The sequence below is a fragment of the Schistocerca gregaria genome, chromosome 8 (assembly GCF_023897955.1).
Source record: "Schistocerca gregaria isolate iqSchGreg1 chromosome 8, iqSchGreg1.2, whole genome shotgun sequence".
Classification (NCBI taxonomy): Eukaryota; Metazoa; Arthropoda; class Insecta; order Orthoptera; family Acrididae; genus Schistocerca; species Schistocerca gregaria.
In genome coordinates this window covers 155,043,052-155,067,128 of record NC_064927.1, presented here as the reverse complement: position 1 = coordinate 155,067,128, position 24,077 = coordinate 155,043,052, and the positions used below count along the sequence as shown (strand labels likewise).

General features: G+C 38.9%; 1 protein-coding gene across 2 annotated transcripts; it reads right to left on the bottom strand.

Moving 5' to 3' along the window:
- Window positions 1–2,118: 2,118 nt before the first annotated feature.
- LOC126284449 (protein adenylyltransferase SelO-like) lies at window positions 2,119–21,476 on the bottom strand. Of its 2 annotated transcripts, XM_049983370.1 has the most exons (8): window positions 21,055–21,218; window positions 20,591–20,971; window positions 20,389–20,519; window positions 20,002–20,207; window positions 19,637–19,894; window positions 10,049–10,170; window positions 9,708–9,964; window positions 2,119–2,456 (listed from the first exon to the last, which is right to left on the bottom strand). In XM_049983370.1, exons 2-8 carry the CDS (start codon window positions 20,818–20,820, stop codon window positions 2,218–2,220), a joined length of 1,443 nt encoding a protein of 480 aa, XP_049839327.1. In that variant the 5' UTR covers window positions 20,821–20,971; window positions 21,055–21,218; the 3' UTR covers window positions 2,119–2,217. The 2 variants fall into 2 exon arrangements, with proteins under 2 accessions (XP_049839327.1, XP_049839326.1); XM_049983369.1 differs by having other exon boundaries at window positions 20,591–21,476.
- Between the last annotated feature and the right edge of the window lie 2,601 nt (window positions 21,477–24,077).

Sequence of the window (24,077 nt, the reverse complement as noted above, 5' to 3'; positions counted from 1 at the left end):
ACCTCAAAATATCATTTTCATATCAAACAGAGGAATGTAAAAGAATGGTTTGCCAAACTTGACAAGTTTCCTACATACTATACGAATGGACACACTGATAAACAAGAAATTCTAATTGTTATAATTGCTTTGTTTCTCCCCTGCAAAAGCTGTGTTTTGGCTATAAACAGTATTTAAGTTTGGGCTCATTATTAATGAATTGCCTTTGTGAAAGTTCTGGATTTATAAGAATGTGGTTCATGACCATGTTACATATATGCATGGTATGGAATGAAAATAAATAAATTAAACCACTAAGCTAGTAAAATGAGCGTCATATAAGAAATCGCTTGTGGCAATGCAGGAAGTTCAGTTGCCTGCAGCTCATGATGCTGACTGCATCATCCATGTCTAAGGGCTGCACACTGCCACTTTTCATGCCGAGCATGTACTTCTGAACATGAGTGTACTTGTTAGAGTTAGCCTAAAATAATTCAGCAAGTACCATCATGGAGAACACATCAGAAGAACTGACAACAGTAATAGTAGAGGTTCCACTGCAAATAGCCACTACAAGGCAGAGAAGTTGTAGTTCAATAGCTGAAGTATTCCTACAAACTTATACCTTGCAGAATTTATAAGCTACAGCAAACAAGTATGCAAATGATCATATTAACATGTTATGTCAGTATACCAATAATTCAACAAATACAGGCAGAACAGCTCATTTGCAGGTAGGCGTAGCTAGTATAAGCTAGCCATCAGGTAGCCTATTGCACGTGTGTCCATGGGTGAGAGGCCAGAGTAGTATGGAACATACACTACAACTCTGCTGGCTGACTGCCTGTTGCACTGCCTGCAGGTGAGCACTAGAGTTGGAGCAGCCTAAACCAGAATATCGGAGGAAAAAATACTGACTTACCTGAAGCCTAATGTACTTAGTAAAGTCACAATGATGAAACGTCTCCTCTAAGTGATAGATTTTCACTATTTAAGGGAACTAAATATTTAAAGTAATATATTTAATATTATATATTTATACTATGTTTAATATTAATATATAATATTTGGGCACTTATGTGTCATGTGGTAATTAAGTATCAGTCTCTTGGTAATCTATGGATGATCAAAATGTAAAATAGTCTTTTCCTCCTGTATCATCCCTGGAGTAGAAAAACCTCAGAAGCTACGTTTCCCCATTCTTATCCTACACTTTCTTTATTGTGTGATTATTAATGGCACAGCATGCAATGTCACTTGCCTGACTATGATATACTGCACCTATGATGTGTGGAGATGTTATATCATGTCATGTCAAAAGAGCAATCAGAATGCTCAAAGCAGGTAGACTGCCTGATAAGTGACATCTGAGACAGCTGCCCCTTGGAAGAAAGTGTGGGTCTCTATTCCTCCAACCTCTCAATTATCTATGACACCTCATCACTTATGTCTCCACTTTCCATTATCTGACATAGGGCAAAATCCTGTTAGAAATTACTGCTCAGGTTTCAACTTACTGTTGGAATACTTTAACACACTACCATGTATTGCTAACATTCGGAAATAGGACATCACTGGACTGGCTTAATAAATAAATAAATAAATAAATAAATAAATAAATATATCCTACAGTCAGTCAGAAACAATTTTGTAACCTCTGTCAAAAGATCTTTACTTCCTTTTCCTAGATGTACACACTTTACCTTTGTGTGTCCTAAATTATAAATATTTACTAGTCTCTAAAATAAACTAAACCTGTCACAACATGGAACTAGGCCCAGTCTCTTCAGTGACATGTTTAAAAGTCAAGTCTCCAATCACATAGTGTTTATCAAAAGAAAAATTTATCTATACTCAACTAAAATATTGACAATGTTTTTCACTTGGAAAGCAATGAACTTTAATGCCATATTTTAGCAAGTGGTACCTTTGATTGGTTACTTCTTAATTTGGTTTAAGGATAAGAGGTTGAGATGGAATACAAGAAAAAATATGGTGTAACTGAAAACTATAGCTTGTTACTATATGGCAATATTATGGAGAACTGTCATTATTCCATCCTAGATATTCCATTACTGTAATATATATTGGCTATGAACTATAAATCAATGTATATTAATTTCAAATAAAACAACAGAATAAAAAATATTATGCTATATTTTCAAAAGGGTGTGAAATAACTGTAAAAGTATCTTTCTTTTACAAAAAACATTTATCAGACTAATTTTATGCACTGGTTTAGCTGGAGCAGCTGACTTTAATGTAGTATGATGAAGGAGGTGGGGGATCAGCATAATTCCTTATTTCTGCTGCTTCCTGAGTGGTGAAAGGCATTTTCAGTATTTCATGCAATACCCTCACTTCACTGTAATCATCTTGCTCTGCCTTCTCAATAGCAGCTTGAGCCATCCAGTTTCGCAGCACATATCGAGGGTTTGTGCGCATAATTGTATCTCTCCTCATATCTTCTGTCAGTCCTGTGAAAATAATTTGGTGGTCTTTAATAACTCAACAATAACAGTTGAGAATGTTTAAATGAGTATGAACATGATCTTTGTGCATAAGAGCAATATGAAACTTATAAACTATATTATAGACTGACAACAGATTTTGAAACAACACAATTTCTAGATCTACATACATATTCTGCAAGCAACTGTAAAGCACATCAGAGGTGAACAGGTTTTTACCTGATAGTCAATTTTTTTTCTGAACTCCAATTTAGTCATTTAATTTCCCCTAGATTCTCTTTATTAGCTATCTGTTTTTGGTCACTCAAACATTAGTAGAACGAGATTTTGCACTTGACTTCCTTTGCGGATTAACTACATTTCCTGAGGATTTTTCCAATGAATCTGGGTCTGGCACCTGCCTTTCTGATGTTTAGTTTTGTGTGTTTTTTGTACCTCAAATTACCCCACATGCCTATACAGATCTTCTTCTTCTTCTTCTTCTTCTTCAAACTGTACAGGTGGGAACTGTTGTGCCAACACATATTCTGCCTCAAAATCCGCTAGATCCTACCCTACACCTGTTTTAATCACATTTCTTTCCTTCCTTCCTCTCCCAAAAAATTAATGTTCTCCTCATTACTTCAGTCTGTCAATTTACTTGAATTCAGTGAGTATATGAGTCTATGAAACATCAACCACATTGTTCTCCCAGAGATGTTCTCCTCTAACTCCATTTAATCTGTCCTCTCCCTCCTAAGCCCTTTTCCTTCAAGCCTTGCCCATGCATTACAGTATGGAATAATCTACTACTGATCACTGCACCAAGGAGAGCTATCTCTGGCAGCCTCTGCCTCTCTCTTCCTTTTGTAGCTTTCTTCCCTCCTTTTCCTTGTACATATCACCCACTCCACTTACCACAACACCTCAACCCAACTGGGGTGCTGTAGCAGTTTGTCAAGGTACCTATCTACTATGCAACACTTCCACTACACATTGAATGTTTACCTTTCAAAGCACAATTTTTGTAGTATAGGATACATAACTTTATTTTTTACGAATTGTCAACATAATTTATTTTGCAATTCCATCCAATTGTGAATTAAATGAAGCTTATTAAAGAAAGAGACAGGACAATTCAAGTCATTTTCATACACCAGTGATGATAGGCCCAAAATGTAAAAGTTCAAACGTATGAATATGACGGTAGCATAGATGCAACAAACAGTTCAAGAAAGGTTTGGAACAAGCTAATAGATCACAAAACAAAGAAGCCTAGTTTTATAATGTTCTTAGTGAAAAACGATTTTATTCAGTAACCTGACACTGGAAATTCAATCATTGGGTTAGCATTTCTTAGATCATTTGGAACTGAAATATAATCTCCAAAACATTCATTAGAATCTCTTTCCCCTCTTGTCACACCACCTTGGATTTCCTTTTTAAGTGGTTATTTATTTACTGTTCAATGGATGGCCTTTTGAATTTCATTTTGATCTCCAAAAAGTTACTGATTTTGTTTCAGCAACTGCTGCTCAAATGTTTATTGTTATGTTTGCTGATTGAGACTGACAATGTGGCATATTGTGAATATGGTCAGTGATGCAGTACAGGCTATCCAAAAGCTTTTGAGCTAGTTGTAAAAGGCAGATTCTGTTTCACATTTCTTCTAAATACAGTTGGACAAACATAATATGCATCTGCACTGCAATTTTTCACTTTTATTTTTAAGATTCGTGTTTCTTCATTGTACTATAACTTGTTTTCCCATGCAGCTCACTTAATGTGTGTGTTGTAATGTGGTAGTTCTTGTCTTATGGTGTGCATGCAGTCTCAAACACACACTGCCAATCAGACTGCTCCATTCACTAAGATTTTTAGACACTCCTTGTGTTTAAGAGCTGCTATGCAACTATTCTGTCATGTCATTAGTTTGAGTTGTTCACTCAAAAGGACTAATTTTGAATCATATTGTTACATTCTTTTAAAATACATACACATACATACATCTCCACATATGAAATATTACTTTGGTACTGGTTATTCTTGCACTGTTAAAGACGCAAAATAAGCACATATGGTAAAGGGTGCAACATAATATGGAGGGGGCAATAATTTGGCTAAATAATGGCTAATACATACTCATCAACAACTGACAGAGATAAGTGCTGCAATGGAGTACAAACATTCCTGCCACCACAGTGAATAGACAGTTTGGTGGGTCACTTGAGTGGAAAAGTACCAGATTTTGCACCGGTAGTACTGAAAGTAGAGACACTGGTGGTAGAGCACAGGATGGGCAAGGTGGAAAATATAATCACATTTCATAATGGCCAGATTGTAGGTGCCTAGTGTATGTGACAATCTATCTTCAATGTGATATAGAAACTGGGCTTTTCACATGCTACTATTAATGTGCTTGCTGTGAGTACTTTGATGAGGGAAAACTGCTACCACCAGAGTCAACTGCCATGGACCACAAGACATTGATGACAGCAGCTGCAGCTGCCTGTTGTAGATCATAACAGGGAACAGGCTAGCCACTGCAAATCACTTGGCAATTCAATGATTGACAACAATACTCCACAAGCAACCATACCACCATGAAGCAGAAAATAGCAACCACCCAACATAAGTACCTCTGCTCACAGCACATCAGAGAAGAAAGCAATTATCTTGGTTGTATGAATACCACTACTGAATGCCTGAAGCATTCAAGGTTGTCACCTGGATTGCTTAATCACAGAACATGTTTGTTGACATTTGCCATCCATGAATTTCTTTAGATGTGGAAACATATGTAAATTCAAGCATGTCAAATCCATTGAATGAATTCGATGTTCCAACAATTCATACTTAAAATCTTTCAGTATCCCATTACCAAAACATCTTTGCTGGCAGATGGTGTCTTGACAGAACAAGATTTGCTTCTTTCTTTGCCTTGGAATCCCACTCTACACTCAAGTATTTTACCATCTACTTTCTCTGGAAAATTTGTGTAGTGTTTGCTAGTTATTATTTTATCCTTTGCAAAGCAGTCAATAAGAGCAATCCTTTCAGCATACCACAAAATACTGGCCATAACATTGTTATCAAATGAAATATGACCTCACCTGTTTTAGTTGAGATCCACTGATGTCCAATCCACTGTCTTGAATACTGTTTCATTTCTAGCTTGAAAAGGTCAACCAACATATCCTCCACAGTAATGTATGAGTGCATAATGTAAGTTTTATTCTTTTTAAAAATTTTTAAACACAAGTGAGATGTCTGAGTTTGCATTTGGTTTTGGTCACTATTCAACAAATGTGGCACACTTCTTGCAGAAAGTTGCATCACAATTAATTCCTCATGTAGAACATGTATACTATTTATTACAGCATACACACTGCATCAGGGACTATACATCTTTAAATCCTAATTTACCTCTGCATGTAGCACCCTCTGTGAATGTTCTTATCTGTGGCTGCTCCTTTGGGAATTTCTTTCAGTAGAACCCCTTATAGCAAAATATGGCAATGTTTGAATTCAGACACAGTTGAAGGGAGTAGACTCATTATACATCTTCATCAACTTTGGATAAATTTCTGTTTGCAATAAACTGTCCAAAACTGAATTTTATGATGGCACGCTATTCCAGTTTATGCTTTTGAGTGGAGCACATAGAATACAACTCAGTTCAAAGAGCTGCATTACCATCATCATTATGAAAAGTTTACAGGCACTGGGCAGGTCTGTTTTTGAACACAAACTTCTCCACTTTCCTCTATCCTCCTGCTAAAACTCTACCATTACCTTCTTCCAGTTCCACCTACATATTTCCCTGAATACTCTTCTCCACTCCTTTCAAGCAGCTATCTCTTTCTTCCTTCCTCTTAGTCTTTTGTCTTGTTTCAATTCAAATTTTGCTTGGTATTCTCTTGCAGGTCATTCTCTTTACATGTCCATGCCACTTAAGCGATGCTCATTCTATATACATCTGAAAGGGCACCTCTTTTACCATTGCCCTGAACTCATTATTTCTTTCTCTTCTCATCCTTGTTATTACCACTCCATTTCTGTGTAATTTCATTTTACATATTGTACCTTGCTGAACTCTCTTTCTTCATTTCCAGCTTTCAGAAGCATATGTCAGAATAGACACAGAATAAGATGGATATATTATTCCCTTGGTCTCCTGTGGGACATCTTTGTCCCACACCAAGCTTTTAAAGCTTCTCAGAAATGCTACTGCTTACCTCCATCTCCCAATGACTCACTGCATTTCTTCCCATTTGTTTTCATTATGGTTCTCACAATGCTCGGATTTCTGTTGAAACAAATGATAATGCACCTGCTCACACTTCATTTCTCATTTGGGAATTTTTGACGAAAAAGAACACTGTTTTGATTCTACAGCCTCCATATTCATCAGATATTCAGCTTCCAAAGATAAAGAGAGTTTTATAAAGCTTTCATTTTACAACCTATCTCAAACCTCTAGTTCTGGGGATTGGATGAAGCTGTGGCATAGTTGTATAGCACCTAATGGTTATTCCTTGAAGGAGATAATGTTAACACAGACAAATAAATATAATTATTTCCAAAAACTGAAAATAACCAAGACTTTCAGAACACAGCTTGTATGATTGCAGAAATCTGCCTCCATTGCTGTGATCATTAACACATGATTCTTTCATAGCCAGTATTTGGTCAACAATGGGAGAAGAAGCAGTAGCCTACATCTCTTGATCACCAGACATTGTACCATTATCCTTGCTTAAATTTCAAACCTCTCCACAGTGTCTCAAGAAGTAACGGCACACTGTCAATGGTGATCTGTCCATCAGGAGCTCAGCAATTTTCTTGGTACTATTTGGGAGAAGTTAACTATGTACTCTGCATTGGGTTTCCCTTCTCACATTTATTGACAATAATATAAACATGAAAGTACACTATAAAAGCAGCAATCACAGTCATCCATACATATGCATCTGACACTTCATAAGTTTGGAGAATGGCAACAGCAAGCCATCACCACTAGGACCTTGCCCAGGATGGTGATATGGGACCTCTCATCAGCAACCAATGCTTATTTCCTGAGTATGGGACTCACTCTGACTATGGTCCTAGGAGAAACCCTGTATTATCAATGAGTTGTCTGGGTACTTTTGTATGGCTGCTTCTTCAACAGCACAATTTTTATTGAACACCAATTATGACAAATATATAGTAGAAAATAATGTATCCTCACTTTTCTTGAACCAAACGGAAATAAAGTCTTCTAGAGGTGGACACCTCTTGGCAATTAAAGTACTGTAGAGATTATTGAATTACTCAAATGTTAGACTTGGAAAATACTGTAATTATGTCAGACAGGGAAGTAGTATAATAAGAACCACTGTCTTGGTGCATGCTCATGTTGTTAGTGCACTCACAGTAGGCACAATGTGTGCTCAGAGAGTGGAGACTGCACCACATTTGCAAACAGATGTGTACATGACAACCAAATGCCAACGGCCAGGAATAAGAAGTTACAAAATAGCCAAATATGGCAAAGGTGTCATAACTAAGTTTACCAGAGTGCATGTGGTACAAATCAGTGAGCTGAGACAAGTGGGGCCAAGACAGTCTGCAGCAGTCCTTAAATGTGCTGCTGTTGTTTACCCATGTGACCTGGTGCTGGCGCACGTGTCATTCTGTGCTGGACCTAGCAACCTCGCCATACATATGTGCAAGCATATCAAATGACTTATCAATAAATCCATTTGGATTACAAGAGGTATAAATACTGAGTCAACTGTGGGCATGTTTGTATATCTGAAACAAAATTCTTCTGTACCGCTACTTCATTTAAATAACAAACATAATGAAATATCTTCTCTGTTCTCTCCCTGCTCTCCTACTTTTTCATTATCATGGGGGACATTCATTATATCAATGTGATTTTCTTCTGAATAACAGAAATCAGGTTCACTGCCCACCACTCAACTTAGGCATGAAATACTACATAAACTCTAACCAGGAACACTCTTTACGACTTCTCTCTCATACCTTCATCCCCATGAAACTGTCAGTTGTAATCAATATTTCAATTAAACTCAGTAGGATGGGCACATTTAAACAATCGCCCTTAAGGACACCATTACGTCTATGAAAAATAGTGATACAGAACAAAACTAATTGAATTTTGGATATGTACAGATAACTGCCAACTTTCCTTGCACTCTGACACTGCTGCAACTAATATTACCAACACATTCCTCCTCAATTTGCATTAATGCATCCTAGTTTGGTAGCAGTCAGCATGGATGTGGAAATTTTAGTTTACTAAAAACTACAGGGTTATTACAAATGATTGAAGCGATTTCACAGCTCTACAATAACTTATTATTTGAGATATTTTCACAATGCTTTGCACACACATACAAAAACTCAAAAAGTTTTTTTAGGCATTCACAAATGTTCTATATGTGCCCCTTTAGTGATTCGGCAGACATCAAGCCGATAATCAAGTTCCTCCCACACTCGGCGCAGCATGTCCCCATCAATGAGTTCGAAAGCATCATTGGTGCGAGCTCGCAGTACTGGCATGTTTCTTGGTAGAGGTGGTTTAAACATCTTTCACATAACCCCACATGTGAAACTTGCCCGCACGCGTTCAACTGTTTCTTCACTCACTGCAGGACGACCTGTTGATTTCCCCTTACAGAGGCATCCAGAAGCTTTAAACTGCGCATACCATCGCCGAATGGAGTTAGCAGTTGGTGGATCTTCGTTGAACTTCGTCCTGAAAGGTCGTTGCACTGTTATGACTGACTGATGTGAGTGCATTTCAAGCACGACATATGCTTTCTCGGCTCCTGTCGCCATTTTGTCTCACTGCGCTCTCGAGCGCTCTGGCGGCAGAAACCTGAAGTGCGGCTTCAGCCAAACAAAACTTTATGAGTTTTTCTACACATCTGTAGTGTGTCGTGACTATATGTCAATGAATGGAGCTACAGTGAATTTATGAAATCGCTTCAATCATTTGTAATAGCTCTGTATACACATTTGACGGTATACTGACAATGAAATCTTCTGGTGTATTTGTGTGACTAGAAATAGAACAGAAAAGTCTGCTCTCTTGGTACACCACATTTACGTTGGAGAATAAGCTGGAGGAGAGCCTCACTCAGACTATAAGAATAGGAAGGAAATGGTCAGATTTTATGGCCTGTGTTTGGTAAATGATTAAGATGAGGATGTGGAAAGTGAACAATCTACTTTTCTGCAGTCAGACGATGTTTCATTTCTTACCATAATCGAGGCTTACTCTTCTTTTGTAAAGTTCCACGAAGCGTTCATATGCATTATGACTAGATAATCTCTGTAAGGACCACAAGTTTGCAAGCTTGGTGGGATCTGTCATGTCTGCTAACTCGATCTCACCAAACTGCCTAAATGTCATTGTAAAATCTGCTCCAGTCTCTTCCATCATTTGCAAGAGCAGCATCAGTAAGTCATTGTCAGAATCATCATATCTTCTTAACCCCAACTTTTTTGCAAACACACATCTGCAATAATTTAAGTTCACAGAATTACACTTCCAACAGCGAGTTGGAAAATCATGGTTCAAATCAAATTTCAAAACTTCTTACCCGACTCTGTGGTTTGCATATGCAGACAGTTGATTCAGAAGATCCAGAATTTGCCTTCTTTCATATTCAGTAACTATAGCAAAAAGAGCATATGCAAGTTTTTCCAGATTCCATGCAACAATCTGTGTAGGAAGAAACAAAACTTATTCTCTTTAGTAATTTCTACAGCCATTTTTATATAACAAAATTCATGCAATGTATATTTCTATCAATTCTAATTTATTCTGCTAGTTATAGATTGTTTTATTCTTAGTTATTCATTCCACTTATATTTCGTATTCCATGGTAACAGACTACTAGTAGTTCCCTATATACTGTATTTTTTATGAATTGTCTATCGAAATTTTGTTAGGTAGTTTGCTGCGCCAACAAAACTGTATGTATGTTTTCTTTATTAATTAGCTCTGAAGAAACTTCAGTCAGCAATTGCTATTAGATGTTCCAAATATGAGAGATTTATGAGGAAATCCTAAGTAACAACAACACAGAAAAGATAGTTTGCTACTCAACATAAGTGAGTCTTAGACTGGCATAATGAAACAGAATGCTTTCTTTTTCATTGTACCAGTCTGCAATTTAATGCCTCCACTAAGTGGTGAGTAGCAGTCTATCCTTTCCATACTACTGTTATTCAAGACTGGGCTTTCCACTGTTTGAAACCCTACGTAATTAATGTAGTACTACAGCTGGCTGGTAGTGAGAATAGTGGTTTTCTGGCTATGTATTTACACCATGCAACAATAACTGTGGCTAATGAATAATTATGTACCTTGGAAAAAGGAAAATTTGACAAGCAGCAGTGAAGTAACCATTACATTACACTAGTAAAGTTTCTTGGTTACAAGGGTTTGTGGAACGTGGAAACCAGCCAAAGATGTACATTTTATTTAAGTACAATACAATGAAATTACTAAATATTACTGTATTTCAGTGCCAATATTACAGAATAATCCAAACAACCATTTTAATATTTTCTGTGCACCTTCAATGAAGTTCATGAAACAAAGATGTGTTGTCCTATGACTATGTTTGGCTACCCAAAAACAACTGGAATTATTGTTTAAAAGCTACATATTTTCAAACTGTTTACAAAAAAGCCTTATCCACTTCAAAAGATTCCCCATTACACAAATACATTTGTCCCACCAGTGCTTCCACTCAGAAAACATTTTTTCAGCCATGTTTAGGATGGGCTGACAGCTCCTCCCCCATCATTTTTTTCCTTGACTGCTTCAATGGTGTCAAATCCCCTTTTCTTGTGAGGAAATAAGAAAAAGTCGTGCGATGCCAGGTCAGGCAAGTAAGGTGCGCGGGATACAGGAACCATGCCATTTTAGCCAAAACCTGTGTAACAGGTGACTGTGTGTGTGTGTGTGTGTGTGTGTGTGTGTGTGTGTGTGTGTGTGTGTCAACGGTCTGTGATCAGAAGCTCTCAAATTTTTTGATTGTTTTCGTTCATTTGGGCAGTTGGTGGATGTCCAGAACGATTTGCCATTTTTAAATCGAGCAAACCACTTGCACACTTGAGCTTTTCCTGTAGCATTATCTTGGTAAGCTGTTTTCAACATTAAAAACAGTTTCAGCACCATTTTTACAGAGTAGAAAACAAAATTGCACAGATGCATGTTGTTCACTTAAACAAAAATGAAACGAGAACAAAGCAGCACTAGCAAAAACAATCCCTGCAGATAAATAGAAAAAGCCAGGTTGACAACATGGATGGCACTGAACTGTTCTATACACGCCTAGTGGCAGAAACGCATACTACACTATCTCTGCCCACGGCAATGTTTTTTTTTGTTCTCCCCCCCCCCCCCCCCCCCCCTTCGTACAATATCAGTGAGTCAACTGCAATCCGACAACTCATGCAAACACCTTGGCATAAAAATTTGGGAGGATATAAAATTGAGTGTTCACATAGGCTCAACATAAATAACACAGGTGACTTATTTCAGTTCACAGGTAAAAGATTGTGATAATGCAATCAGTTAACACAGGATACTATTTACAAAACACTTCTGCAATCCATCCTAGAATATTGCTCAAGTGCATGGGACCCATAGACATAGAACTAACACAAGACTTCAAATGTACACAAAAAAAGAACAGCATGAAAGGTAAAAGGTTTGTTTGACTTGCAGGGGAGTGCCATCCAAATGAAAAACTTGAACTAGCAAACACCTAAAAATAAATGTGAACTATTGCATGAAAGCCTACTCACTAAGCTCCAAGAACCAGTATTATGAGAGGAATGTAAGGACATACCAATGTATTTCTCCCATAGTGGTCACAAAGCAATGTTACACTATTATACGAGTGTGTGGTGTCTGTTCTTTTGGACATGTCTGAAAGAACAGACACCACACAGAATCTACAGCTGAGATACATTATATGTAAATTGAAACTGGAGAGAGGGAGAAAGGAAAATGTCCCAATGCAGCTGACAGCAGTAATCCCCTTTCTTTCCTTTCTCCCCCTCTTCACCTTCAATTTACATGTAATATCAGACTAATTATAATGTGCACAGAACCATGTAAGCAGTTCTTTTCAAACTACACTCTGAATGAATGGGAAGAAATGTGATACAATGCCACAAATTTCACAGAGGAGTTTGTAGAATGTGTGTGTAGATAACATAGAAAGAGTTGTCTAAAAGAAAGTTCTTTGCTTTAAGTTCCACCACATTTTCAATTAAAAACCTAATATGCTCTGTCAGGCTGTAGAGCACGTGTGTATCCATCAGTCTGATCCTTTCTGTACTAATGTTGAACTTCTGAAATTTTTGTAAAAGATTTTTTCAGTCCTAATGTTATAGTCACATTCTTGTTACTTTTTGAGAAATGAGAAATATGTTTAGTGACAAATATTGTACCAAGAGCAGTGAGGAAAGGGGAAGATGGGCGCGAGTAGGAGACTGGGTTGAAGTAGGTTGGCTGACTACCTGGAGGGTACTGGAACTTCACCTCCTAAAGCTTAATACTGGCTAGCTATCTGTCAGTTTGTAATTTTGCCATTTCCCCAAGAAAATAATTTTGAAATCAAAGGTATGTAATTTTAAAAAAGTGCCAAAACCCAAGAGTGATTCTTTAGCTTCAAAACAGTTCATAGGGTATCTTATTTGTGAGCTGCCACACATTTACAGCAATGTAGTTTGCTCACTGTGAGATATTTCGAGATCTCAATTGGCAGTCAATCCCTTATCTGAGAAAAAGCTGTATGGAGGCCTACAAAGAGTCATTGCAGGCAGTTTATGGGCTGCAGTTTGTCTTCCCAATGCATTATAAGTATGCTCTATAGAACTAAGATCTGAAGAGCTTCATAACTGGCAATGCAGCTTGATGACTGAGATTATTGCATTTTGAGACAACGTCTTGACGAACTGCACTACTGCCGTGTGTGTGTGTGTGTGTGTGTGTGTGTGTGTGTGTGTTTAAACAAAGGCCTTGTTGGCTGAAAGCTTACTTTCCAACAGTATTTTTATTGGCCTACCTGTAACTCAGCATCTCCACTATATTGCGAGTAGCAACTATCCTTTTCATAATATTCCATACTGGATTTTCCACTGTTTGAAGATGGAAAATATTGGACTCATGTCAAAACTTGGCAGCTGGAGACGACAGTGGTCACAGGTGTCTGAAGGGAGGAGGATTGGGTTTAACATTCCATCGATATCAAGGTCATTAGAGATGGAACACAAGCTCAAATTGTGTCAAGAATGGGGAAAAAAATCATTCATGCCCTTTCAAAGGAACTATCCCAGGATTTAACTGGAGCAATTTAGGGAAATCATGGAAAACCTAAATCTGGGTGGCCAGAAGTGAGTTTGAACTATTGTCCTTGCAAATATGAGTCCAGTGTGCTAATCACCATACCACCTCACTCTGTACATGTGTGAGTTGTGCATATATAAATTTGTATGCAAAATCAAACAATGGAAAGTGCAGGATCGAATAACGACAACATAAATGATAGACTGGTATTCACCATAAGAGGAGACAATGAATCACAGACAGGCACAACAAAAAGACTGCTATACATTAAGCTTTTGGCCAAAAGGCCTTCTGAAATAGAAAAACACACACACACACACACACACACACACACACACACACACACACACACACACACACTAGCTACATCAGCCACAGACTGGTCGCGTGTGCATGTGTTTTCTACTTCAAAAGAAGGCCTCTTGGCTGAAAGCTTTATGTATACCAGTCTTTTCATTGTGCCTGCCTGTGACTCAATGTCTCCTCTACATAGTGAGTACCAATCTATCATTTTATAATAATGAATGTGTGTGTACATTTTCACATCTGAAGTAGTCTTCTTTAGCTGTGTCTGTCCACTGCTCAATGCCTTCTTTATGTATTGAGTAGAAGCCTGTCCTAGTTATATTGTTGAGTAACAAAATGATTTTTCTTCCTTATAACTGCGGAAAGCATATGTTTTGAAAATGAACTTTGAAGAAGAGTATTTTATGTATCCTACCATGTTTAAAAGCATCCCGCAATATTGAAGTCTCATGGGTACAAGGTAATTCGTGCCTAAGTTTTCCCAGTACATCTGGTGGGAACTGTACTACAAGTTTTAACTGCGTCTTCAGCACATTTGAAAAGGGGAGGAAGGGGGGAGTTGTACCTACTGCAAGTTAACAGAATATTTATCATTACATTATATATTTCCTCGGCCCAACAGAAGAGGACTTTCAAGACAGGAGTAACCTAATATTTTGACTGGTCCATGGCTGTCTTGGATCTAGCTTGAGGAAGAAAGTCCAGCTCTTAAATGTAGACATGACAGTTTTATAAATCATTATTGACAAAAATATTGTTTTTTTCCCTCTCCACTTTATTTTTCCTGTCTGGAACATTGAACTTCAGTTGGGAGCTCTCATGATTCCTGTAAGCTTTCTGGCAGGGACACAATCATAAATACTTCAGTTAGTTCTAATATTACTTAAAAGTCTCATTAGCAGCTGAACACTTGTGCTCCTAAGTTCTGACAGGAGTCCAATTTTTTCCATCTTCAAACAATGGAAAATCCATTAGTCTCACAGGTAATACTTGTGTGGTTTTTGTTTTCCCCCACAGTTGTCATCACCTCCATGTTTAAACCCGATCACAGCGTCAAGTTTGCCTTGCTGAGCATACATTTTTGCAGCTTCCTTCTGCTCAGTTCTCTTACCCTAGGATGTCTCCATAACAGAGAATGATCACACACCTGTGGTCACTTGACACTGAGTGATATATGGAAGAGCACAAAAATAGTAAAAGAGATTGATGAGGACACAATGACCTTGTTGTTTTCCAAAAATGTAGAAGAGGAGCGTTCAAAAACACCTGGCATGTTGCTCTTTTTATTTTTTCTCAGCATCCAAACAAAGGTGTCATATGGCTCCTCCTCTTTCCAGCAACTTAACCTCTAAGAGGTACCTAACAATGATGCTGAAGGGCAGTAAAGGTAATGCAAATGAACTGTTACCTCTTAGTCTATATATGGACAAGTTGCATGTGTGTTAAGTGACTCCGTCTATAGGAAGACTAATTATGACCGTAGAGGGCATGTGCAACAAAAAACTTCTGCACTCATGGATTATTCCTTGTTACAGACCATCAAGAGGCACAAGTGGTTGCCAATCAGACCAAACAATATTTCAAAAATTCATAAGACAGGTTTATCTTTATGGCCAATACAAAGTAATATTGGTGTTTCTGCATATTATGATCTAGCCAAACATACTGCTTCCTTATTAAGGTCACTGGTGTGCAGATGTTCATATCAAACACGTAACTCCATCAACTTTATTAATAGGTTGGGGGCTATGCTTCTAGGCAGTTCAGACCATTTAGGAAGCTTTGATGTAGCATCACTTCCAACAAAGTTCCTTACCACAGTACTTGACAGTCATTGGTAATACGAACATCAAAAAAACTTTTGCATCTCCTCAATGCTGAGTGTTTCAGAACCTGTACATAAAACTGGAAGAGAAATCAACATAAATATCATTTCTGCCCTTTTTATTGCTCACAAAAAACCACACATTGCACGTTGTAACACCATACGGTGAGGCTGTCAGAGGTGGTGATCCAGATTGCTGTACATGCCGGTACCTCTAATACCCAGTAGATTGCCCTCTTGCACTGATGCATGCGCATAATCGTCGTTGCACACTATCCAAAACTTCATCGAGGCACTGTTGGTCCAGATTGTCCCACGCCTCAATGGCGATTTGGCGTAGATCCCTCAGAGTGGTTGGTGGGTCATAAGATGTGCATGATGGGGGGTACAAATTGTTGTCCATGAAGACAAATGCCTCACCAATGTGGTTACACTATTGGTCAGAGGATGGCATTCATGTATCGTACAGCCGTTACGGTGCCTTCCGTGACCACCAGTGGCATACGTTGGCCTCACATAATGCCACCCCAAAACAGCAGGGAACCTCAACCTTGCTGCACACACTTTACCTCCAAACACGTCGCCGATGGCTGTCTGGTTGAAGGCATATGCAACACTCATCGGTGATGAGAACATGTCAATCCTGAGTGGTACATTCTGCATGTTGTTGGACCCATCTGTATCGAACTGCATCGTGTCATGGTTGTAAAGACAGATCTCGTCATGGATGTCGGGAGTGAAGTTGCGCATCATGCAGCCTATTGAGCAAAGTTAGAGCTGTAACACGACGTCCTGTGACTGCACGAAAAGCATCATTCAACAAGGTGGTGTAGCTCTCAGGTTTCCTCCGAGCCATAATCCATAGGTAGTGGAAATCCACTGCAGCAGTAGCCCTTGGGCAGCCCAGGTGAGGCATGTCATCGACAGATCCTGCCTTTCTGTACCTCCTCAATGTCCGAACAACGTCGCTTTGGTTCATTCCGAGATGCCTGGACACTTTTCTTGTTGAGAGCCCTTCCTGGCACAAAGTAACAATGCGGACAGGATTGAACCACAGCATTGACCATTTAGGCATGGCTGACCTACAGACATGAGCTGTGTACCTCCTTCCTGGTGGACTGACTGGAACTGACCGGCTGTCAGACATCCTCCGTCTAATAGGTGCTGCTGATGCATGGATGTTTACATCTTTGGGTGGGTTTAGTGACATCTCTAAACAGTAAAAGAAACTGTGTCTGTATTACAATATCCACAGTCAATGTCTATCAACCAGGGTGATGCAAAACGTTTTTTGATGTGCGTAAATTTCAAATGGACATCAATTTCTGAACAATTTATGATGGTGTCAACTATACTTCCACAGTGTGCCTCATGGAGAAAATTTATGGTTTTTATGTAATGTCAGCTCCATTCATATTAATGCTCAGTTCACAATGGATGTTTTGGTTAGATGAAAAAATGACGGCTGTCTGGAGCACTCAGTTTATCATAAGCCAACATATACCGAATTGTATTTACCATTTTCCAGTTGACATCACCCATTGCAGACCACTAGTGTGCTTAAAACATTTGCACAAGGGACGCATTCAGTCTGGGATCTAGACAGCTTGGCAAAGTGCTGAGACAAGATGAACAGGCTACTCAACTGATAAACAGGACATGATCAATGAAAGCAAAAACTTAGGAACTGGACAGAGAAGAGAGAGATGTCACAAAATCCCTAGTACGTGGTGGTGGTAGTTAGTGTTTAACGTTCCGTCGACAACGAGGTCATTAGAGACGGAGCGCTGACCAAGACCTCATCAATGTGGCAAGTAGCAACATGTCATATCATACCATACCATATCATATCATATCTTTTATATTGGGTGGTTATAATTAAACTTTCTCTATTTAACACATTATAACACGGAAACTAATTACCATATGAGGATCAAACTTGGTAGCATTAACGTCAAGGACATGGGGAAGAGACATAATGCAGAATCAATTAAATTGAAACACTTTTAATGTGCTGATATGGCACATCATATCATTAGATACCGGTAACATTACTGCTACATAAGGGGCTCAATACGGCACTCATCAGTGTCCAGAAGAGTCAAAGTGCAGGACTGTATTCCGCACTCCAGAACGAAGTATGTCTGTATGTATGCTGGCTACCTCTTGATATGCTGTGTTTCAAATCAGCACATGTGTGAATGTTCCCTGGTAAACCCTGTCTTTCAGGTAGCCCCACAACCAGAAATCAGAGCGAGTGAAATCGGGTGATTGTGCCAGCCACGCACTTGGAAATGATTGGCTGATAATTTGATCATTTCCATGTGTGTTTCAGAGAAGCAGGTGAACTTCACAAGCGATTTGCGCAGGAGTCCCATCTTGCATGAAAACTGTTGAGTTCAATGAATCTTTCATCTGTACGGCTGATATGACAACCTGGCGAAGTATATCACAGAAACGCTGGCCAGTCACACTTCACGTCTTTGGTCCTTGACCACCAAGGTGTGCAAAACAGAATGGACCAATGATGAACGTAGTCATGAAGCCACACCATATGGTGACACATTCACCATACAGAAGATTTTCATCACAGTGACTGGCTGTGAATATTCCATCACTTGGCAATTCTGTCTGTTCACCTCATCTGTCAGAGAAAAATGAGCTATGTCTGTCCATAGGATGCTCCAGAGCCAGCCCTCATCAACTTCAATCCTTGCGAGAAAGTGGAGAGCAAAGTCAACATGTCCTTGTGCGTCCTGTGGTGCAAGCCGCTGTATGATATGGATCTTGTATGCATACCATTTGACAGTGGTTCATAGCACCTTCCATACAGTGGACCACAGGATGTTCAACTGTCATGACACAGCATGTGCACTTCCTGACAATTGGGAATTGTGCACAGCATTTTCTGGCATACCAACAGCAATTTTGTTGCCCATCTGTGGTGCAACCAGTTGTCAGCCACTTCCAGGAGCGACGCCCAGTTCTCCAGTTGATTCAAACCACTTCATCATGCAGCGCACAGCAAGTGGAGAAAGAGGACTCTTCCATAATTCTTTCAACCGGTGATATTCACAAAGTTTACTGTTGTCTTGATGATAGAGTTTCACCATTAATACCCTGCTCCTTTTGTCCAAGCTCATGTTGACAAGTCGGCAAGCCACTGCGAATGGTCAGGTGTGGAAGAATATGAATCATAACAACTGAACATGGCACCTGGTGGCCATAGTTGGAACTGGACGGTGGTGCTGTGATGCATGTAAATCGTGCACCCCATACTCTGAACATTAATGCTACCAAGTTTGATACTCATACGGTAATTAGTTTGTGTTACAAGGTGTTATATAGGGAAAGTTTAATTATAACAACCCAGTATTATAAAGATCACACCAAAACTATCTCTCTCTCTCTCTCTCTCTCTGCTGTGCATGCACACCCACCCACACCCACACACACCCACCCACACACACACACACACAAGTGGCTGTTGCTGCATTACCCTGACAAACCACTGACCTGATGGGTCAGTTGTGTACAAAAATCTCAAAATAATGTTACATCCACACTTTCGTTTCTGTTATCTCACTCAAACTTGCATGAACGGACATCTTACTTTTTTACTATTAATTGTAGCAAATACACGCTAAGCCAAAAATATAAAGCATTTGTGACTATGTACCTACTTACTTCAAGCTGCTTATCAAATGCGTATCTTTTGTTTTTGTCTGATGTATTTGGTACAAACTGTGAGTCATAAGCTTCTACAAAGCCAAATGGGCCGTAGTCAATGGTGATGCTGAGGAGACTCATGTTATCAGTATTCAGTACTCCATGTGCAAATCCAACTGCATGCCACTGTACTACAAGATCTACAGTTTTGTGCATGATTTCACTGAACAATAGCACATATTTATTCTTTGCATCCTTCAGTCTTGTGAAATGTTCCTGGAGTTGGAAAAATAATATTTCATCAGATATTTCCTTTCATGCCAGGAAGGATACACTATTTATTTTTGCAGAAATAATTGTAAATACAAAGATGGATATTTCACCTGAACAATGTACTCTAGAAGTATTCGAAGGGTGGTTAGTTCACCATTCTTCGCTAGAAGCTCCAATGAACCAAATCGAAACCAAGATGGGGCTACCCTCAGCACAACTGCCGCCCTTTCTGCTTTAGGTGTGCCTTTGTAAAATTCGTCTCTCATTACAAGATCTTGGCTGGCAACTATTGCAGCTGTTCTGCATGTTGGAATGCCTGAAAATTTCACAAGTTTCAGGCTGTTACTTTTTGTTTGCTACAGTAACATCTGTTTATCAAGTGACTTTCTACACAGCCTGAACATAAATGTTGCAAACCTCTAGGCACTATAATGGATAAATAATTGTATTTATCTTTGTTAATACTTATAATAATAATAATAACAAAATATAACGACCTAAATAGAACATTGCTTCTGAGCAGAGGAATTCTCTGATGGAAGAACGTAGCACCGCTCGTCCATCGTCGTCGCGTGAATATGGTGTTTTTCCTGCACCTTTCAGCTGCAGTTCCCAACGCTGACCTAGACTGAAAATATTAACTAGATTAACATTAAATACGCCACTAACTTAATTCAACCAACCGAACAAGCATTTCACCTGTTAAGATATTCTCCCAATAAAATTACTCTCCCATCTCCCAGCTGTCCGTTCCAGACGCCAAACTGATGGCCACCGTACCTATGGGCAAGAGTCACTGAACTATCAAGAATCTTATTACCAGCCACGAAATCGACGAAATCTTGGGTCTCTGTTATTTCCGGGTCCATGTCAAGAATTTGAGTCAGCACATCTCTTGAATATGCCACTAACTTCACCTCTGTTTCCATTGGCGTTGGTAACACTTGTGAAAACAGCGCACCTCGTATATTCCGGCGGATATAGTTTTCTGTCGTTTCATCGAGAGGAAGTTGGCTTAATGTGCTGGGAGAGAACGACCATTCGCTTAAGCTCCTTTTGAGAGTAGACCGAACTGTCTCCCTGAACACATTCATGGTAGTGTAGGTAAAGAGCTACAAAATTCAAATTTTAAAAATGAGGGTTTGACAGTCACAAGTTCGTACCATAACTGATGCAGTGATCACAGTACTATGAACTGAAAGGGCGGCTCTGACCCGCGTTTAAAAATTACAATCAATTTAGCCTATCATAACCATATGACAGCACAAACAATTCCATGTTAGTTGTTACAGCAGCACCAAAGATGTTGGAGGAGCAGAGATAATAAAACCGTAAACAAGACAACTGAAGTCGATCACGCCTGTTAGAACAAACCTGGGGGAATTGTGAAATGATTTACGAAGATACTCTACAAAATTTAAAATATCTTCAGGGTAAAGGATCAGGCGACACGGAACTAGCGTAGAACGTTTGGAGTGGAGCAATGAGGAGCTCTGTGATACATATTGTCGACAGCGTCTTCAGCATTAATAAGTCCGTTTTGACGCGAGCATGGATCATCACATTAGTGTTAAACAGTGCACTTGATTGCTGAACCTCTTTATCGCATCTATGGTTGTCAACTGGGCGGGTAATTTTTGAGGCTTAACAAAATCTACGAAAAGTTAATGTGATTGCTGAGTGAAAGAAGACATTTCCTCTTTGCTTTTTCTAAATTACTTCCGCACTAGTTAATAATTTTATAGAATTATTTACTGAATAAATGCTCAGTTACAAAGGTTTCCAGTAGGCGACCTTCGAAGTACATGTAGCGTTAAGAAAATATGAGCCTTTATTGGGAACGTGTATCACACATTTGCAAAGAACTAAAATTTTTCAGGAAGGTACAAAATATTTATCAGGGAACAACAAAATATAACAAAATCAACGACCGATATGAACAACATGGTATAACTTTGCGCTACGACCAAGGAGGTTAAAATACCTCCTTAGTTAAGCTACAGAAGCAGACAAAATATAATACAATGTAGAATCGTGTTATGAGAAGAGCACCAAGTTTGAAGCAGACTGTAGTCCTCGTAAGATCACTCAAATGGATAAAAATACTTGTTATCAACGACAAGTAACACATTCTAATCATAGGAGCACTTCCATAACGAACATACTACATATTCAAAGAAAAGTCGAAGTTGATCAAAACCGGTTAAAAGCACACCATTAAGCTACATCTGTTAACACTAGATAATTAAACCCCTTAAAATATACACAAACTATTTAAATACTATCAATATATCGGAAATGACAAACATTAATGTAAATATCCAAGCTTACATACAGTACAAAATAAAAGACGTTTCTAGTTATGTTTCCATTTCGGTAAATCCTTTCCTTGTATCTCCCGTCTGCTCTACGAAAAATTATAGCCAACACAATGCTTGCATTGACCATTATGTCAGAACTCTAAAGGTAACGTAGTCGCACCAGTTTATTCCCAGTACTTAGGCTTGTTTATCTATAAGTAACAGCTGTTTATACGTCCTTTGCGCTCGCCGCCATATTGCAGTTCAAAATTGCTCGCTTCAGTGACCCCAATGATGCTGTCTACGGTATTGCCCATGGAGATAAAGAAAAGAAGAGAGGTGGCACTACAAACTTCCGCTCTACATTGATTTCAAATCAGAGTGTGCGCCATTTTAAGTAGCCCAGAACATTAGCATACTGCTGTTTACTTGTGCTTCTTACTGATTATTTCGGTCGAGCGCGCAACAACTGTTTTGAGATACTAAAAATTGCAGAGCTTACATGGATAACATAGTGTCAGGAAGGCAATTTCGAACGTTTTTCTGTTCTTGAAAGCGTATTTCAAGATAGCAAATGGGAAGTTGCGATACAGAAAATGGTACAGAGATCACCAATGTGTGTGTGTGTGTGTGTGTGTGTGTGTGTGTTTGTGTGTGTGTGTGTGTGTGTGTGTGTGTGTGTGTGTGTACTGACTGGTAGTGAGATATGTGTGAACAGTGTGGCATTACATTATGTAATAAGTAAAAAGTATTGTATTCCAGAAGTATATCTAATGATTGTCTCTAACTAGAAGTCTGTAAGTGTATGTGTATACGAATTAGCTTGTTTTAAATTCGTCTAAACTTGTAAATACTTTGACATGTCCTCTATCCTTGTAAAAAGAGATCTACGGGTGAATAAAGCTGCTACTACTACTACTACTACTACTAACACGACACTCTCAGAGTGACGTCATAGGAAGTGTCACTGCGGTTAACTTTGGGGGTAAAATGTAAATGTCGTGTGGCTAGGGTCTCCTGTCAGGTAGACCCTTCCTTGGGTGCAAGTCTTTCTATTTGATGCCACTTCGGCGACTTGTGCGACGATGGGGATGAAATGATGATGATTAGGACAACACCACACCCAGTCTACCTGGGAGGAGAAAATCTCCCACCCAGCCGGGAATCGAACCTTGGCCGTTAGGATTGACATTCTAAGTTCGTTTGTTGGTGCTTCCTCTCACTCAGCTACTGCGGATCGACAACTTTGGGGGTATGAATGCAGTGAACCTACTGTTTTGGTCTAGTTTATGATGTAATGCCACCTCTCTTCTTTTTTTACCTCCATCATATTGCCAGTTTAGTAATGTGTGTCTAAGGTCACCATAAATCTTCGGAACAGAGAACGACAGCAGTGCTCTTAGTGACATGGTACTGAACTTTGAAAATTCCGTAGTCTAGCATTTCGATATGCGAGTATAAAAAGAAATTCTCGTTTATACTTTATGGATGGGCATAGTCGCCAACTGGTAATGTCTGTGACTGTAAACATTCTTGTGATCTTGCAAAGGTCAAATCTCAATCAAAGACTAAGATTAACTTTTCTTAGTTGGGCTCACTGTCATAGAATTTTTAACTAGCATGTGACCACTTCTTAATTCTAAAAATATTTATTTCATTATTGCAATTTAGAACATGTGATTATTATCAGGCCGAAATAATTGCGCTTTAGCACACACTAGAACTTAAAAGATCGTCTGACACAACATGACTTCAGAAAGAAGCTAGTTTCATTGTATTGTGTTCCACATTACCGCTTCCTGTGCGTATTGCACTCTTTGAATTGCATTGTAACTATTTTCCTCAGATCCTGCTTTACTTTTGCTCACATCCATAGTATTAGGTTG

Coding starts and splice junctions, on each gene's coding strand:
- LOC126284449 (XM_049983369.1), bottom strand. CDS start 20,985: ATGAATGTGTTCAGGGAGACAGTTCGGTCTACTCTCAAAAGGAGCTTA. Junction 20,520..20,590: donor TTGGGAGAATATCTTAACAG/GTGAAATGCTTG, acceptor TAATATTTTCAG/TCTAGGTCAGCGTTGGGAAC. Junction 20,208..20,388: donor AGAAGCAATGTTCTATTTAG/GTCGTTATATTT, acceptor TGAAATTTTCAG/GCATTCCAACATGCAGAACA.